This window comes from Artemia sp. Qi Xiang Cuo, chromosome 14 (genome assembly GCF_049724085.1).
Source record: "Artemia sp. Qi Xiang Cuo chromosome 14, ASM4972408v1, whole genome shotgun sequence".
NCBI classification, from domain to species: domain Eukaryota; kingdom Metazoa; phylum Arthropoda; class Branchiopoda; order Anostraca; family Artemiidae; genus Artemia; species Artemia sp. Qi Xiang Cuo.
This window is the reverse complement of record NC_142807.1, coordinates 10,426,778-10,446,594: the sequence shown is the minus strand read 5'-3', so window position 1 is coordinate 10,446,594 and position 19,817 is coordinate 10,426,778. Positions and strand designations below refer to the sequence as shown.

The window sequence follows — 19,817 nt, the reverse complement described above, 5'->3', positions numbered from 1 at the left end:
TTTTTTTTTTTGGGGGGGGGGAGGATTCAATTGCAACCTAGACTTCAAAAAATACTTTTTTTGGCATTTTAATTGAAGAAAAATAATAAAATTGCCCCTCCCAGACTTCAAAAGTACATTTGGCACTCTCGTTTACATTTTTTGAATTGACCCCCCCCCCCTTGATGACCCCCACCCCAAAATCTTCATATATAAATGATTTTTTTAATTTCTTATGTAATTCCACGTAATTCAACCTTCTTTGGCATATTTTGCGAAAGAAGGTTGTCCACACCCTAGGCTATAGGGTAGCTTTTTTAAGCAGATATATTTTAGCCCCTTATTTGTGCATAACCTTGAATTTATAATATATCTTAAATTTCAATAAATCCTAACTTTAAAATCTCTTAGTTTTATCAATTAGTCACAAACTGTCTGTTTTAATTTATTTTTGAATTAGCCCCAAAATGTTTTCACCCTTTTCACGTTCGGACATGTTGTTTATTATTTAGTTTACGTCCGAGCCAATCAACCGCTTACAAACGTGCGAATTTCTGATAAGTCTTGATATTTGGATGAAATCACGTCAGTTTGAAAAAAAAAAAAATGGCACAGGCCACGTCAACACTTAAAATGTCATCGGGTTGTACAAGAACATTGTACAGTGTTCTTGCTTATATCACTTATATAGGTCTGTCTGTATATCACGGTACAATCCTGCTTTGGTCACTATATATATATATATATAATTTGTAATTTCAATTTTGGATAAAATTTCAATATACTTAAAAATTGGCGATGAATAGTAATTTTGGTTAATATTACTACTAAAGAATTTTGGTTGGAAGAAAAGGAGGATTATTGTTTGTACGGATGGAAATTCTGTGAGATTTTTTTCTTCTACATAACTGAAGCCATCAAAACCTCTACAATAGGATTTTCTTATCGATAAATACATTACATATATTTTTTTAAATACATTAAACTACTTCGTATAAATAGAAAGAGAAAGATATTACCATTTAAATTGCCGAAAACTAAGTTCCTAGCAGTGTTTGCCACCCCAAGGAAATTTCATGGTGAGGCTGATGATGACCTGCCTTGCCTTTTCCACCTCTCTGCTGGTAGATATGGGAATGTAACATATTAGCTGTATAGAGAAACATTCTAATTAATTCCTACTCCCCCTTCCTCTTTCAACGTTTATCTGAAGCCTCATGAAGAGTAAGTAGTTTGTATATCAAAATATAGTTTTGCAGGAATCTACCCTACCCCTAACTAAACAATGACTCACCCCCTCCCCCTCATTATAGCTGATACGCAATTACAGATCACTAAACGTAGCCTAATTTCATTACAAATAAAGCGAATCAACTTGGTTGAATCCAGTACTGCCACCGTGTGGCATTACTTCTTCTGCAACTGGGAAGCATAAAATATAGTTATTGATACTTTTAAATCAATTAGCTTGTCAGGATCTTAAATTGATTATAAATTCTTTACCTCTTCGGGGTAAAGTCGTAGTTTGGTGCCCTAAACCGCCTAAACTGTCACGAAACCACAACTGCTATTTTGGCGTCTGCCCCCCCCCCGGAAAATTTGCTGCCGGTGCCTTTGTATATATATATGCATGGAATACATATATGTATTCCATATATTTATGGAATACATAAATACCTCTGACATCCAAAAAAAACGATCTCTGTCCAACAGAAAAGACAGCCACAAAGCGTTATATCAAATGTTGATTTTTAATAGGTAAACCTATTACTAAAAACTCATTGCAATACATGCACACTCCTCCCCCCATCCCTTTGTGTTCAAACATTCATTCTCTATTGCCTCCCATGAAGTATCCATTTCCTTTAATCCATTCCCAATAACCCCTTTTCACCCAGAAGAATCTAAAACTATCATTAGACAATTCTTCTAGAAAAAGTTAGCATATCTTCCTCAAACAGTCGAAGTGCCCGCGCTTCATGGACATACTTGACAACTGTTATAACCATGCTTCCAATATCCTAATTTTAGTTCAGGGAATTGTCTTTCTTTTTTTCCAAACTTTTCACGAGTAAAAAAAAAGAAACATTTTGTTTCAGCTATTCAGGTTCATCCAAATTTATTTCTAGTTTTAATTCGGCATATTTTGGCAAATTAGCAATAAAATAATTGCTAATTATTTCAATTATAATAAAAAAAAAAAAATAACAGAAGACGCTTCCATCAGGACATCTGGTCATCAAGCATCAATGTTCCCTAGTTAAGAAGATAATCCGCATTTGCCCATACAATTTTGGTTGTGTCTACTGTATATACTTAAATCTTGGAGTAATAATATATATATATATATATATATATATATATATATATATATATATATATATATATATATATATATATATATATATATATATATATATATATATATATATATATATATATATATATATATATATATATATATATATATATATATATATATATATATATATATATATATATATATATATATATATATATATATATATATATATATATATATATATAATTGCTCTAAGCTTTACGTTGACCAAATTGTTTTACCTTCAATGCTTAAAACACAAAAAATGAACAGCACTAAAAAATCAAAACTGTTGTTCATAAGAGCTGCTAATAAGTTTTTTTCAATTTTTTCCGTTGTTACAAATTCGCCACTGGAATGGATTATTGCCTTAAGTTAATTTAACTTACCACACATAGGTGGCACCCAAAGGTCCACACCATGCTGTCGACACTCCATTGCATATGCCGTGGCAGCTGTGCAAGCTCCAAGATCTTGCTTGGCACTGTTAGTTAACGCTGCTAAATCATTATAGCACATTGTTTTGTAAGGTGTAGCATCTACAAGGTTATAGCAGGGACGCAAGAAGGAGGTTTCATCTTCAAACAATGTGTTACATATCTTTTCTCCTTTGGCATCAGCCCCTGGCTTTGCAATGGAGGCAACGTTTTTAACCCGACAGCGAGAGGATCCAACATTCCATGAGTGAGCAAATGAGTCTATTTCGTCGTCTCCACGTAACTGTAAGAGTGATACAAAGTATAAGCTGTGATAGCTGTAAACTAGAATATTTTGAAGAATATGTTGATATGTTGTATAAACTAGAGATGTTGAAGATCCAACTACACTGTTAGGCAAGTCTATAATGTCTATAAGTCTATAATGTCTCAAGTCTATAAGTCTATAATGGTATACTTTCCAGGACACAACCAGCACACTGCCATTGGCTTATTGCAGTTTTGTTTAAAAAGTGGTCATTTCCGCTACCTCCCATTAAAAGATAAATGCCATTAAACTCAAATTTGTAAAACACTTGTGCAATGAACATTTGGGCTGTTAAATCCAGTTGGTGAACAGCAGTTGCATGAAAAAGGCCCGTTTTGTATTTGTCTGTCAGAGGTGGATCTTATTTCTTTTCTTTCATATCGATAGGCGATTTGAGAAAGATCACCTTGTCACTTACATTTAAAAACGTAACAAAAATAAATATAAACATTTTTAATGCTTAAAAAAAAATTGCACCCGCCCCCCCCCCCCAAAAAAAAAACAATCCTGAATTTGACCCTGACCATAATATTTAACTAACTACCCAAGAGTTCCAATTCAAGAGACTTGCAATGAGAGGCGAGGGGTTAGAGCCAAAAGTAGCTATCACTTGATCAGAATTAACGAAGACCAATCACATGAAAACAAAAAATACAGAAGTTAAACAAGCTTACAACAACGAATTAATGATAATAGATCAAAGCTAGTACAACCTTACAAAGAACGATATTCACAGTTGAAGAAAATAAAAAATTGCAAGTTCTCCGTTATTATAAATCATGTTAAAAAACCATTAAGGATTAGATAGTGAATGAAAAAAGGTAGAATTAATAACAAAAATGACATCGAGAAATATAAAAAGTAAAGAAGTCATCATGGTTGCGACTTGAACCTCGTAAAGGGTAAACAATTTTCTTTCTTATCGATACGCAATCTGAGAAGGATCGCCTTGTCACTTACATGGCGGGGTGATTAGACGCAAGTCCTGTTCCCTAAACTAATTTCTTATTTGCCATTGTTCTATATTCGTAATGTTATCTAATTACCAGGAGTGATGATTCAACAGAATTCAAAATTAGGGAGGGGGGGTGTAGGACTTTAGGAACAAGAGTAACTGTCACTTGATCAGAATTAGTGACGACCTATCAGATGAAAACGTAAAAACAGAAGAACTTTTAAAAACAGAAGAACAGAAACAGAAGTTTTTTTACAGAAAAACTAATAAGAGCAATAAAACAAGTCTTTTCAAACACCTATAAATGTTTTCTTATAAGTATTCTTATGTCTCATAAGTGAGAACACTTATGTAGGTGTTTTCTTACAATTATAAAAAGAAGAAAAAACAACTAAGAGCAATAAAATTAGCATTTTCATCCACTTATAAGTGTTTTATTATAAACGTTCTTATTTCTTATAAGTGAATACACTCATATAAGTGTTTTCTTAGGACTATAAAAAAAAAAAAAATAATAACAAAAGCAATACTGATAAGAGAAACCTTTCTTCCATAGAAAAACTAATAAGAGCCATAAAAGTAAATGTTTTCAAACACTTATAAGTGAAAATACTTATAAAAGCATTTTCTTAGAAATATAAAAAAGAAAAAATTGATAAGGGCAATAATAATAAATGCAAATTTTTTTCATTGAAAAAAAAAAACTAATAAGAGCAATAAAAGTCACACAATTTACCTCTTTATTTGGCATAGTAAGGTCATCAGAGGCTTCGTAGTTATAAATACCAAACAGCCCAGCTGTTTTCCCAAAACTCCAACCAGTAATATGCACAGTGCAAGTGTCTCGATAGAGGTTGCACTCCACTTTCGTTCCGCTAGAGGATTTTAACGTTATTCTATGGCCATCCAAATATATTGAAATGTTCCCTTCCTAAATTAATAGAACAGAAACTAAAAACGACTATTCTTTAAACTAAAAATATCAAAAGAAATTGGATTAAATATCAACCACTAACACAGGAACGTACACCGGACCGGGGAGGGGGGGGGATCTGGCCTCTCCTGAAGCGAAAGTTTCTTTAATTTCTTGACATTTCGTATTCAAATTATGGAATAAAAATGTTTTATTTATTATCCCCCCCTAGTTTTATTATTGTCCCCCCTGACAATATTCCTGGGTAGGTACCCGCATAAACACTGCTACTCATCATGTTTTCTGACATTCACTCACTAAGACATAAGAGCCACTTTTACTTGACGATAAACCCGTCACCGTGCGGATATAAGGTCCCTGAACCTAGAAGGTTAAATAAACGACGTATCGACAGTTTGAAGCGGATTGGCTATCTAAAAAATTTCCCTTGATATAATTTAGGCCTAATGTGGGCTAAAATTATTATTTTAAGGCACTAAAATAGCAGACAGCGGCATCTTTCTGAGGAGTGATAGGTTTTGTTCTGATTAAGCGCATTCACACTTTATATTACTATTCGAATAATGTCTCACGCGATATTCTATGACCACTGGTTCGGTACAACCACATTCGGTAAAAAATCACAAGTTATTTCAAGAAATTCAGAAAATAAATACTGCTAATACTTACTAACCAATCTTAGTTATAAGTTATTAGTTATAAACCAATCTTCGTTATATGAAATGTATTTGCACGTTATTAGTGCTCACAACTCACCATTAACGCTCACAACTCACTATTAACGCTCACAACTCACTATTAACACTCATAACTCACTATTAACGCTCACAACTCACTATTAACGCTCACAACTCACTATTAACGCTCACAACTCACTCTTAACGCTAACAGCTCACTATTAACGCTAGCAACTCACTATTAACACTCAAAACTCACTATCAACGCTCACATCTCACTATTAACGCTCACAACTCACTATTAACGGTCACGACTCACTATTAACGCTCACAACTCACTATTAACGCTCACAACTCACTATTAACGGTCACGACTCACTATTAACGCTCACAATTCACTATTAACGGTCACGACTCACTATTAACGCTCAAAACTCACTATTAACGGTCACGACTCACTATTAACGGTCACGACTCACTATTAACGCTCAAAATTCACTATTAACGGTCACGACTCACTATTAACGCTCACAACTGTTTTTGTATTTAGAAAAGAAGCGTTTTATCATTGTTTCTGTTAAAAACAAAGTGTCTTCATTTACCAAAATTTAATAGGTAGGGGGAAATTCCTTTGGATTCAATCTAACTCTGGGGGATGTACAAAGAAAAAAAATGAATATTTAGTAATTTTACTTACTAACCAGGGGAAGGTAAGCAGGTAGGATGTACGAAAGCACAGGATGGCTGGCCTTCAACCCCCCATTGCACTTTATTGCTGAAGGGCCTTGAAATGAAGATCATCACCGCGGGTTTGGACTGTAAGAGTCTAGTGCCGTATCCTTTTTTTCCTTCTTCCCTTTTACTTACTAACTAAACTTAATTACAAAGCACAAACTCAAATCTAGTAAAAAAAAAATATTCAAATATTTTACAGAAATGCTTCTGCACCCCCCCCCCCCAAAAAAAAAAACATACTAGTCAAAATCGTTAGTTTTATTATTTTCAAATCAGTTTTTTCTTTATTTCTCTATTTACCCCTCTTTTTTTCACATTTGCATACACTCCTACTAGTCAAAAGTCTTCCTTTTATTGACTGATCTGTTGATGGACCCCAACCATTTCTTTGAGCCCATACTAGCCCTCACTGATTGAAAGGCACACATTATTTAGGAAATAAAATATTAATGATTGTTTTCAAGAAACAAAAATATTCTTACAAATTTTAAAAGTGTTCACATAACACAACAAAAGTTCTGTCATTGTTATACTAGTGTTGCCAGAGCATCGATAGTCACTGTACCGTTATGAGTAGAAAAAACACAAAAAAAGTAAGGATTTACTAAAATAGGTATGATAAATAAAACATATCCCTTAGTTTTACGGTTTCAAGATTTTTCGCAATCAACATAGAGTTATTGCATTAAAAGAGTGCATATACACACACTGGTACTATTCCTACTGTCTAACTGATGAAAAAAAAATTATATGAAGTAGACTTTTTTTCTGTGCATTTACGATTTATTTTTCGCGATCCAGAATAATTTTAATATGACACAATGAAAGGTCGCACCCCACACTTTGGGAAACATTGGAGGTAGATACGGGGTTTTACTAGGAAATACTAGATAGCATTAACATATTTTTTTTCGGAGATCATCTTGAGATTCCCCCTGATAAGTTTCCTATACCTTTTACATCTTTAGGCTAGTGTAGTCTCAGGACTGTTCCTCTAGATTTCAATTTTGAGCTTCTTACCTCATAAGGCAGCTCTACTCTTTTGCCATCAACCACGACCTTAGAAGAGGTGATTTCTAGCTGATGTCCGTTGCTGATAACGCTTAAAGATTTTTTTGTGAATTTTCCAGAACTGCCTTCGTAGTTAACAGCCACTGAAAAATTTCCGTCTGCAAAATCATTAACAAGGAGATAGCTGCATTCACCGGCAAATTCGAAATATTTTCGGTCGAAAGTCATATAATGCTGATTTCCTGCAAAAAAAGAGAGGGAAAAATACTGAATAAGAGAGAAAAAAAGAGAGGAATAAGATAGAAAAGGAATGTTGAGAGGAATATATATAGAAAATATTATCGTGATATTTGAAAAAATATATCTGTACGGTACAGTTTGACAACATGTTGCAGTAACGAGGTAACAATCCTCCTAACGAAACAATTTTGTCTAGCATTTTATATAAGTACCAGGGGGCCTGGTTTGCAAAGAGAATTTTAAATACAAAAACGGTGTCCGGCGTATTCACCTCCTCCACGGCAAACTGCACCTTGAAAAATAATGTATAAGTTGTAAAGTATAGCGGGTCTGCATGCCTAATGTGTAAGGTAAACTTATTCTGCATATTATGAAGTAAGATTTGTTTTCTAACTTAACACTGTCCAAATACTTTAATCCCCCCCCCCCAAACGTGCAAATATAGCAAATATATAGCCCAGGTGACATATTTTTCATCTATTCTGTCACTTATCTTTGTCTTGTCTCACGTTAAGCTGAAAGAAACTATAAAAAAAAAAAAAACAGTTCTATAATGCGTCAATGAATGAACAACTTGAGCGGTAGGGCGTTTATCATACAAATACCAAACCCTTATAATCGACCTTTAGGTTAAAATTGCTTCAAGTGAGCTAAGTTCATTCAGCCGTGGATTTATAACATAAATTAAGGGGAACTCGAAGGGAAAAATGGGGAAAATTAAGGGGGTTTCGAAGGGGAAAATTAAGGGGGACTCGAAGTTTCCCGAAGTCGTAACATACGTAGATCATTTTTTCACACCAGAAAATGTCAGTACGCCCATTTTTGGAAAAAAAATATTGTGCCGTTTTAGAGAAAAAATATGTATACACACATTTATCGAATTCAAGCAGGAGATTTAATCTTGAGAAACTTCTAGAAAGCTTATAAGCATTTTATCGTGTAAGTGAAGAACAACCTCAAAATCACATCATGAAACCGTGCATTTTAAAGCACGGCACTTGTCAACCTGACTCAACCTTACGTATTCCAAATTAAATGTGGTAAGCATATACTTTTCAATGAACATTTTTCCATTTTGACTATTTTTTGTTATAAACATTTTGTCATGGATGTTTTCTCATTTTGAATATGTTATCATGAGTATATTATTAAGAATAAATTAAGAATAAAAAAAACCTGGCAAATTCAAATACGGTAGACATATACGTTTCAATGAAAATTTGTTCATACGGAAGATAAAAACAGAGTTTTCAAAACAGGACCCATGAAAAAAACAAAGTAAAAAGCCCTTAGAACGAATAATAAGATATAGCAATTCTTAATATAGAAACTGTATCCAATATCGGTCCCAGAATACGGCCGTTTCAAGTTTGGGAAAACGAGAATTATTGTCCGATAGAAGGAGAATTCTTTAGTGGGGTGGCGGGGGGGGGGGGGGAGGAATGAGAAATTTTCCTTTTTTCTATCAGGAAGAGTATTAATAGCTGATGTTTTTATGGTCGCCTCAACTTACTCTATATGCATCATGACCTATTTGAATAAAAGTAATAATGTTTATTTTGGTTTTGTTATTATTATATGGAGAGTTAACTGTTGTATCTAGTCTGTGACCTATTTGATTATTAAAATAACAAAAAATAAATCATGAGTTTTTCTTTTTCTCCCCCATGGGCGTAGGCAATATCTTGTCTAGGGGGGCATCCAAATCTGTGATGGAAGGGGGAGCTGAAATTATACCGGCATTTCACAAAACCCCACATCGCCATCAAGTTCTATCTTACCTTTTGAACTCTTTATTCATCAATTATCAAAAAAAAAAAAAAAAAAAATCATTGGTACTCTTGCATTATATGGGCCTTTCTAAAAAGTCAAGTTTAGTTAATGCTAATGAAATAAAATAGACCAAGCAATTATTTTGACCAAGCTTATCATATTTTTGTTTTTCCTGTGTTTGTTTTTGAGTTTATATCTAAAATGCGAATTTGGCCTATCTGAGCTTGTGATAGGCATCTTTTAGAAATAAAAACTACCTTATCTAAAGTATTACTAGCCTACACACTGTGGTTAGTTACCTGCAATCATTGCATGGCTTCCAAAAGGAGGGACTACATTTTTCCAGGCAATGTCTGGCCGAAACCGAGCTACTTGATCTAAAAAGTGAAACTGGTGATCACTGAAGTCAATATAATCCAACAACTGATTCGTCGTTAAATGGGCTTTCTTATACACAGGCAGAGTTTTAAAATCTGGTAAATCCTAAAAAAAAACAAACAAGAACATAAAATGAACTCCTATTTCCACTGAATAAAGACTATATTTAGAAATGAACGGTGCTTCTCTGTGGAAAACAATGATGCTCAAAGAGTATGGGTAACTTATAAGACTGGAAACTGGTGCCAGTTGTCGGTAAAAAAACAACAACCATTAGCGCCATCTAGCATTTGGCGAGACTTGGCATTTTTTGAAGCTTTGTAACCGTTTTTTTTTGTCAGGAACTAAGATCAGACACTTATTACTACACTAATTTTATCAACTAAAAACATTAAATTAGCTATTCGTATTATTACACTGAAAAAATGCCAAGCGCCGCCAAACGCTAGATGTCGTTGAGGTCTTTCACTAGCACCAGTTAGATTTCAAAAAGTGTGGTAACAGAAAAATGTTAAATTTCACATAAGAAAATGAAAAATAAAAAAATTGGTTAACTATTCATACTTGTTCTTAAGTTTTAAACATAAATCTGGACGTGCTCCCTCGAGAAAGACTAATTACACCTAAACGGTCTGCAACGACTAATAACACACTTAGGAATCGTCATGGTCTTGGTACTGAAGATCTACCACCATTGGTCCTATTGCTCTATTCATATGATTGATAAATTAAAAATTCAACCGGTCCACGGGCTTCTACCCCTCTCCCTGGATCGACCAGAATAAGAAATCTAACTGTCCATGGGTCCTGGAGAAGCCCTTGTACATAATCTGTGCCACACTCACAAATACTTATTGGAATCCAGATAATCCCAAGACATAAACTTTTCCTTCCTTCTGACGCTTGAACATCCAGAACTCACAAAGAGGCAGAATATTTCATAGGACGAAGCTCAAAAGGCTATATTTGTTTTAGTCTTCTTAGCTCTTCCTTAACAGGACCGAGAAAGAATCTAATTTTAAGGTTTAGATTTCTTTTTTTTTTGGGAGGGGGGGGGGCAATCACCTTTTATGTGTGAATAATAAACTTCCATGCAATAAATGGAGAGTAAGAGCATGAAAAATAAGATGAGAACAATACATACTAAATAAGGATAAATATAGATACCAACTACTCATTTTACTTGAACATAACAGCTAATCGAGAAAAAGTGCAAGGAAACTGACTGAGAGAAAAAAGGAAGAGACTAAGCGCAAAAATAAGGAAAAATAGGATCTAAAAATGAGGAAAAAGAAAAAAGTCAAATAAATTCATGAAAATGAATCTAATGAAAAAAATACAAATAATATACCTATCTAACAAGAAAAGATACCAAAACAGGAATAAGTTTTAAAATACTTCATAGTACCGTCCCCCTTTCACTTTCTGGGGAAATCCCGCTTTAGTGGATCTGCGCCCTTTCTTGTTTTGACAGGTTATAAATTGAATTGAATTTCATGTTTCTTTTTCACAGCTTACTAAAATTTCCGTAACCTATAAAAAAAAATCCGATTGCCTGATAATAATTGTTAAAGGGAGGGGGGGGGGGGTCCGGCCGATAGTGCTGACTAAACCATAAAAGAAGCTTCCGTTAGAACCGTGAACATCAGGCATACTTTGAAAGAAGGAGAGATACTTCAAACTTTCCAGATGCATCATCTTCAAGGCTGATATAGCTTTTATTTATTTTTTTTTGCAAATGCCCCTACCCACAGGAAAAAGTTTGCATATGTTTCTACCAAAAATCGAGCGGTCTTTTATACCTTCAATGTTTTCCATTCCATGGGTAGACGGAGGGATGCTTCAAACTTTCCTTTATGTAAAGCAAAAGCCATCATGTTGTTCAAGCTGATATCGCCGGCTGCACCCTTCATTTCGTCTGATAGTGCTAACATGAAGTTGTCCACATTTCGAAGCAAATTCCGAAGACTTTCTTTAAGTTCTTCTTTTAACTCGAAAACGGAGTATATATTGTCAACCTAAAAAGGGATAATAAACAGAAGTGGAAGATTATTGCCCTTAAGTAAGCAGGGTGATAGCCTATATGCAGGGACTTCCCTAGGGGGAAGGGGGAGAGGGGTGCTCCACCCCCCCCCCAACTTTTTGGAATTCGGTGAAGTTTTCACCGATGGCAAAAATTTCGGCAGAAATTTTGCAAAATCGGCTGAAATTTAGCAAAATTCTTGATTTCAGCAGAAAATTCGGCATAAATCAGGTAGCGATTTGGTAAAATTTACAAAGATCGCTCTCCCAATAAAATGAGCCTCGGGAGACCCCTTTCTATATGTGGCCTTTTTAGATTTAAAGGGGGCATTCGCCAATGCTAGGAGGGATCTATTAATGATTTATTTTTCGAGTATCTCTAAGATTTTTCTCTATTGACTACCCCGCCAGTATCTCTACAAGTGCCCCGCTAGCCTTGTTATTCAACCCAGAGGACTGTAACTTTCCTGAATAGGGTTGTCGGCCATAGAAGTTCCAATGGCGTACTTTTTATTTCAATCCTACGCCAGTTTCTAGAGGTTTCAGACTATTTTTCTAAATCCCCATTACTTTGTTTTCAAAATAGCATTTTACTATTAATACTAAATTTAGTTAATAATTACCATTCCTGAATCAGCGAGGAATGACAATTTTTTCTAACTTACAAGTTTTGTTTTAAAACGCGTTTTTTTATTACTGGCTACTATGGGCCGAAGTTTGTCCTTTACTAGGTTGCAGCCAACCACGATTAATGTATCGTATCAGTTTATTAGGCTATTAATTGGATCGTATGAAATAACAAAAATTGTGGTGAAAATAGTAGAAAGGTTCTCTGGGATGGTTTGGTTGTATGGGTAAAATATGAGTGTCCTCTCTTTCCGCACTTATTTTAAATTTTGGGGAATGAATTGCGAGCGTATTTAAAGGAAAATGAAGTGCCTATATTGGTGATTGATCTGTGCAAATTGTGTGCGATAATGTTTGCAGACTATATAGCGGTAGTGACAGAATCACGCTATAAACTGCAGTACCTGAAAGACAGGTAAAAAAAGGGCAAAAATACGGCATTGGACTTTACAGTCCCAACCGGCAGTGCTGATCTCCGTTTCGTGGCCCTTCATCCAGGAAGTGCAATGGGGGGATGGGGGCCAACCATTCTGTGCTTTCGTACACTCATCAGATAGGACAGGCGTGTATTTAAAGAAGAAGCACTTAATTCCGAATGTGAAGAAGTGGCTGTTGGTGATGTTAAGGAGATGAGGAAGGGTGATGGAAAGAGATAGAGTTGTGCGTAGTGAGGTCTGAGGTCTGTGCGTTGCGAGGTTATATGTCTGGAAGTGAAAGAAGAGTTTTCATATTTGGGTTAGTTTTACAACAAAGGGTAGGTTTGGTAAACATATAGAGATAAATTTAGAAAAAGGAAAGCGAGCATCTTATGTCATGACTGTCAGCCAGGTCGCTAATATTAGTGATATAAACATGCATAAATAAATATTTCTTATTACAATAGTTCAGGTTACGCAGCACGCGTGTGACATTTCGAGACATGAAATTGCTACTAATTTGGAGTTTTCAGGCGCAGTATTTTAAAAGGATTCTTAGGGTAATTAATAGGCCTAATTAATTTGGAAATTAATAGGCCTGACATCATTGAGAAGTAGAAGACCGGTAACTATGATTAGGTTTTAGGAACAGCTCCTGTAAGAATAAGACGGTTCGCGGCTCAGTTTACTAGAGAAAATACTTGATGATTGTGGTCTGAGTGAGCTATGGAACAAAAGTGTGAGTTCGGACGTGGATGTCGCTGTGATAGCGGAAAGACCGAAGGAGATACTACGGAATCAGGAGATTACAAATGTGGCATGAGGAAGCCGTATAACCTGGTTACTAGATATGTAGGTCAGACAGGCGTAATAGGGAACAGATTTATTTCACGGCAGGAGTGTGGGGGGATGAGTTGAGTTGTTTAGTAAATATGAAAGCAAGCGGGTTACCACTTAGGGAAATAAGGAAGTATATGGGTCGATTCAGGCAGAAAAACGGCTCTTACTTTTACCCAACGTGTGGGGGTATCGGGTAAAATCTTTACGCTTTGTAGGGGAGTGGTAAGAATTTTTAGGGATTGCTTTATTGAAAATAATAATTGAATAGGAATAATGATAAAAAATTACCTTGGGGAAATTAGAAAGTTGAAGAAATTCTTGAGATTAAGGCTGAACCATAGAAGTCATTTTTTGTAAATTTATGTTGCATTGCATTTATTTATTGATTTTTTTTTGTGTTATATATTAAAAGATGTCACTTGTTGGTTGGTGTCTTGTTCGTTTTGTTACGGCTCTTGAGCAAATAAATCATTTTTATTATTATTAGATACTGTATTGTGGTGATTAAACAAAAAGCCGGAAAAAACTGATTGCTTATGCTCAAACACAGGAATTTAGGTTAATAAAGTAACTCGTTTCTTTTACGTATTTACGTGCTTTAGGTTATTATGTATTTTTTATTACGTATTTATTACGTGCTTTAGGTTAGTATTTACGTGTTTTAGGTTAATAAAGTAACTCGTTTTTTTTACGTATTTACGTGCTTTAGGTTATTAAGTATTTTTTATTACGTATTTATTACGTGCTTCAGGTTATTACGTGCTTTAGGTTAGTATTTACGTGCTTTAGGTTAATAAAGTAACTCGTTTTTTTACGTATTTACGTGCTTTAGGTTATTACGTATTTTTTATTACGTATTTATTACGTGCTTTAGGATATTACGTGCTTTAGGTTAGTATTTACGTGCTTTAGGTTAATAAAGTAACTCGTTTTTTTACGTATTTACGTGCTTTAGGTTATTACGTATTTTTTATTACGTATTTATTACGTGCTTTAGGATATTACGTGCTTTAGGTTAGTATTTACGTGCTTTAGGTTAATAAAGTAACTCGTTTTTTTTTACGTATTTACGTGCTTTAGGTTATTACGTATTTTTTATTACTTATTTATTACGTGCTTTAGGTTAGTATTTACGTGCTTTAGGTTAATAAAGTAACTCATTTTTTTACGTATTTACGTGCTTTAGGTTATTACGTATTTTTTATTTCGTATTTATTACGTGCTTTATGTTATTACGTGCTTTAGGTTAGTATTTACGTGCTTTAGGTTAATAAAGTAACTCGTTTTTTTTACGTATTTACGTGCTTTAGGTTATTACGTATTTTTTATTACGTATTTATTACGTGCTTTTGGTTATTACGTGCTTTAGGTTAGTATTTACGTGCTTTAGGTTAATAAAGTAACTCGTTTTTTTTACGTATTTACGTGCTTTAGGTTATTACGTATTTTTTATTACGTATTTATTACGTGCTTTAGGTTAGTATTTACGTGCTTTAGGTTAATAAAGTAACTCGTTTCTTTTACGTATTTACGTGCTTTAGGTTATTATGTATTTTTTATTACGTGCTTTAGGTTAATAAAGTAACTCGTCTTTTTTACGTATTTACGTGCTTTAGGTTATTATGTATTTTTTATTACGTGCTTTAGGTTAATAAAGTAACTCGTCTTTTTTACGTATTTACGTGCTTTAGGTTATTACGTATTTTTTATTACGTATTTATTACGTGCTTTAAGTTATTACGTGCTTTAGGTTAGTATTTACGTGCTTTAGGTTAATAAAGTAACTCGTTTTTTTTACGTATTTACGTGCTTTAGGTTATTATGTATTTTTTATTGCGTATTTATTACGTGCTTTAAGATATTAAGTGCTTTAGGTTAGTATTTACGTGATTTAGGTTAATAAAGTAACTCGTTTTTTTTACGTATTTACGTGCTTTAGGTTAATAAAGTAACTCGTTTTAGGTTAATATAAAACTCGTTTTTATAATAGTCGACATACAATCTTTCAGAAATCTCTATATTAAGAATCGAAGGAGATTAACAAAATTAGTAAAAGAGCAATTAAGTAATTTTTCCTCGTGCACTTGGTGTCTGGAGGAGAGGGTTCGCTGGAGGGTGTTTGGAGGAGGGGGTTGCCAAAAAGCTCCTTAAAGTAAAAGACTACCTAATTGAATAGTTTTTAAAGTTAAGTTACGTCCCTTTGGCGCCGACGAGTCATCTTTAAATAGGAACAATTTGAATTTGAAAGGAAGAGTTTAAAATTGAAAAGAGAGTACTTAAAAATAAGAGAGCACCAGCACAATACACAGATACACAATTATTTCCAAAAAGTTCAGCTATATATGTCAATGTATCAACCTGTTTTGAGTTACAACATTCATTTTATTCAAATTGTGTTTCAATTTTGAGAATAAAATTATATCTCCCCCCCCATTCCTTTTTTTGCAAAATTTTTTGAAAAATAAATATTTTGTGATTTTGCTGCGACATTTTTGTAAGCTGAGTTGAATGTCAAGACTAAAGGTAAATAAAGAGATAGACCTACGTTTGTACTTTCGATTTTCGAAGCTTAACTCGTGGCACTCAAATGTGAGTCAATCAACTTCAACTTCAGCCAACTTCAAAATCAACTTCAGCACCATATGCCATCGTATTTATCTTTTATTTTGATCCATCATTTTATCGCTTGTTTTTAGCACATACAGGTAATAGAGCACACTTAATATCTTGTCAACCTCCCCCCTGCCCCTTATGGCAGGAAATACATTTGAGTTTTGGACGGCAATTATACCATACTATGATTTCATTTAATGTAAAAAAACCCAGATGTCCCAAAGAACATATAAATGCACATACAAAAAAGAAAATAGCTTACCTCAATGAAAAGACGATCAATTAAAGTTGAGAAATAAGCCACGGGTGGTACTTGCTTGGCTAGGTCATACTGACCTTTGATCAACTGAACAGCAGCTCTGATATATGGTTGATATTTTCCAGTCAACTCTTTAAACCTTTCTGATTCCGTGTTGGACAAACTAAAAATAAAAATCTCAATATAGTTATAACTATATTGATATAGTTATAATGTTCTAGAGGTAATTACTTGGCTAAAAAATAAAAAAAAAGGAGAGAGAGAGAAAAGAAGAAAAGGACTATCATCCTAATCCAGCAATTGAGATAAATGTGAAATTGAATGAGGTTTTAACCTTACTCATCTATCCAATCCCCTAGGACAAAACAGTATAACCAAACCATCAAACAAACAGAAATGTCCAAATCCATTCAAAGTCGTCATCAATAAATGTAAGTCGTTGTAAATTTACAAGCAAAAGCACCTTAAATCTAGCGAATTATTTCCAAGTAGTACCTTTCATTAGGGCTCATCAGAAGAAATACCACCTGCCTTAATGGGTTTCAAGGCTTTACTTTTTTTACCCGGAACAGTGGAGCCTCTACCATAAGATCTGTATGGTATCCCTATATTAGTTAAAACTTGTGAAATACCTGCATACTATTACAACTATTCAAAAAATACAAACAAAATAAGATTGGTTCTATCCTTATTGAAATCCCAGGGGTCAATGAAACGCGAAAACAATTCTGGAACAATTAAAGACTGGTCTGGACGTGAGTTAGAAAACAAAGTGTTTTATTTGTATCTGGAACCAATTATAGATTTAAAGTCCTTCAAGCTGGTTGGAAAAAATGTACAAATACAAAATTCCAAAAAAGAAAAGTGAAACAGAAATTATATTAAAATATCATTCAGTATTTCTTTATAATTTTTTTGTATATTTACATAAAGGTTCATGATACAGAAAACTAAATTTTTTAAATTGACAACTAATTTTATTGGCAGAAAAACCTCTTAAGACCAGTTTTTGGGTAAGCGTCTTACATCTATTTTTCAAATCTGTGTAATTACTGCAAATTCTTGCATACCTAAATAATTGGGAATAATAAGCTGAATAAGTAATATTAGAATGTATATTACTTTCAAGGAATGGAAAATTAATTGCTTCAAAATTAAAATCATCCATTTTATTATATATTTTAGAAACTAATTTATTATTATCTGAAATGTTAATATTTAAATCTAAGAAATGGTCAGAGTGTCCTGTTCCATAGCTAGGCTCCAGAATTAACTCTTGTGGATAAATATTTTTTGAAATGTCAATAAACTCGGCGCAATTTATTACTAAGAGATCATCCAGATATCTTTTATTATTTGAAAGGTAATATTCTACATTACTTTGGCTATTTTTATATATCATTTATTCATATTCTACTTGACTTAAAAACAAGTCCACTATAAATGGATTAGCATTCCCACCCATAGGAATGCCAACAATTCGTTTATATAAATTACCATCAAACCTTATAGAGATAGAGAGATAGAGAGAGAGAGAGAGAGAGAGAGAGAGAGAGAGAGAGAAAGAGAGAGAAAGAGAGAGAGAGAGAGAGAGAGAGAGAGAGAGAGAGAGAGAGAGAGAGAGAGAGAGAGAGAGAGAGAGAGAGAGAGAGAGAGAGAGAGAGAGAGAGAGAGAGAGAGAGAGAGAGAGAGAGAGAGAGAGAGAGAGAGAAAAAAACAGTTTTTCAGTTGAAGAAACGGAAGATACAAACCCTCTAAATTCGTTGACTACTAACTGGACATAATCATCAAAATGAATTTCTTCCAGCCAAGAATAGTAGGTCTTGTATAATTTCAAAATTCTCGTCGTTAATGGATAATTCACCAACCACCGGAACGCTTCTGATTTTGAATCTAAAAAAAAAAAAAAAAAAAAAAAAAAAAAAAAAAAAAAAAGTTAACTTTTTTTTTATCAAGAACATTGCAATAGGTTCATGTTTTGCAGTACTAATTTCGCTTCTTTGATATGGCAAATTTGTTGTTTGCTCCTAATTAATACATGGCACGCGCAGATCTCAATTTTAGACCGGCTTATAGATCGACCCGAAGACCTCCAAAGAAAAATGAATACCTCAAAGAAACTGCAAAATCACAATAAAAATGCATAGCAGATCATAAAAGGGCAAAAAGATGAAAACAAAACAAAAAAGACAGTTATTTCAAAGTTGATTCAACCAGTAGGTTACTTCTATTACTTGTGATTTTTTTCTACCTTTGATATCACTAGACAGTTTTGTTTGCTCTTATCAGTTAGACTTTAATTGTGTTATTACAAGACGCAATTTCTCGTTTATTGTCAAGACAGTCAATTTTGACTGTCTTGGTGGTCAAAGTTGTGGTCATGCGTGGTTAAGACCCCACATTATTACAAAATCTATTGTATTTCAGCCGTGATTTCAAACCTGACGGTGAATATTGAACTATTAGCACATAATACTTCCATCTCTTGGTCTGATAACAAGCACACAGTTATTGACTGTTCCTGACCTTGTGAAGCAATAAATAATTTCTTGGAACAATATTTCTTTCATTTAAAAGGATGCAAGAAACTAAACAACTACAGTTTTTCAAATATGTTTCTTTCATTTTAATCGTTTTTATCTTTTTACGTTATTTTCTTGTATGTTTAGTTTCAGTTTCTTTTGGTTTTCCTGTTGGTGAAGACTTCCCAACATGAAACCAAAATATTTCAGATCTTATTAGTATATAAGTTTTACAGCAATAACTAAAATTTTAAACCGTTACTTATATAGTTTTCATTTTCATTTCACCGTTAAATGGGGTAGCTACCCAAAAAACAGGCTATTGTAACATTCTCGCCTAGGCCATGATCTGAGGATAATATTATAATAACAAAATTCGTAATCAAATGAATTTTCCAGGTTGCTTTCACCTCAATCCATCTGTTTCCATTACATTTTTGCTGTATTTGAAATTATAGGGTTATATAATGCTAATTTTTCTTGTGTTCCAGTATCTTAAACATCTAAGATAAAAGACGCCATCTATTTTTTTTTCAACAAAGATCAACAAATTCCCCTTTTAAAGGCTCTAAAATTTTTAAGTCTCATTGTTACAAGGCCGTATAAAGCTTTCAGGGGAGGGATGTGTAATTCATTATTGAAACTCATTATTTGTGCAATTCTTTTTCGAGCTTCTTAAAATATTTTGATACACAAATGTTTCAAATACGAGTACATACAAAGCATATACCAATGATGCTGAAAATCAAAC

At 33.7% G+C, this 19,817-nt stretch overlaps 1 protein-coding gene across 2 annotated transcripts in view; it reads right to left on the bottom strand.

Annotated features, from left to right (window-relative positions):
• Positions 1-19,817, bottom strand: part of LOC148944115 (uncharacterized) — a 285,083-nt gene that overhangs the window by 29,987 nt on the left and 235,279 nt on the right. For both annotated transcript variants that reach the window (XM_089100272.1, XM_089100273.1), the window contains exons 27-33: positions 18,296-18,437; positions 16,548-16,707; positions 11,570-11,785; positions 9,689-9,872; positions 7,386-7,618; positions 4,756-4,950; positions 2,710-3,040 (exon numbers count right to left, since the gene is read on the bottom strand). In XM_089100272.1, the coding sequence (XP_088956398.1) occupies positions 2,710-3,040; positions 4,756-4,950; positions 7,386-7,618; positions 9,689-9,872; positions 11,570-11,785; positions 16,548-16,707; positions 18,296-18,437 (1,461 nt within the window). The remainder of the gene's footprint in view (positions 1-2,709; positions 3,041-4,755; positions 4,951-7,385; positions 7,619-9,688; positions 9,873-11,569; positions 11,786-16,547; positions 16,708-18,295; positions 18,438-19,817) is intronic.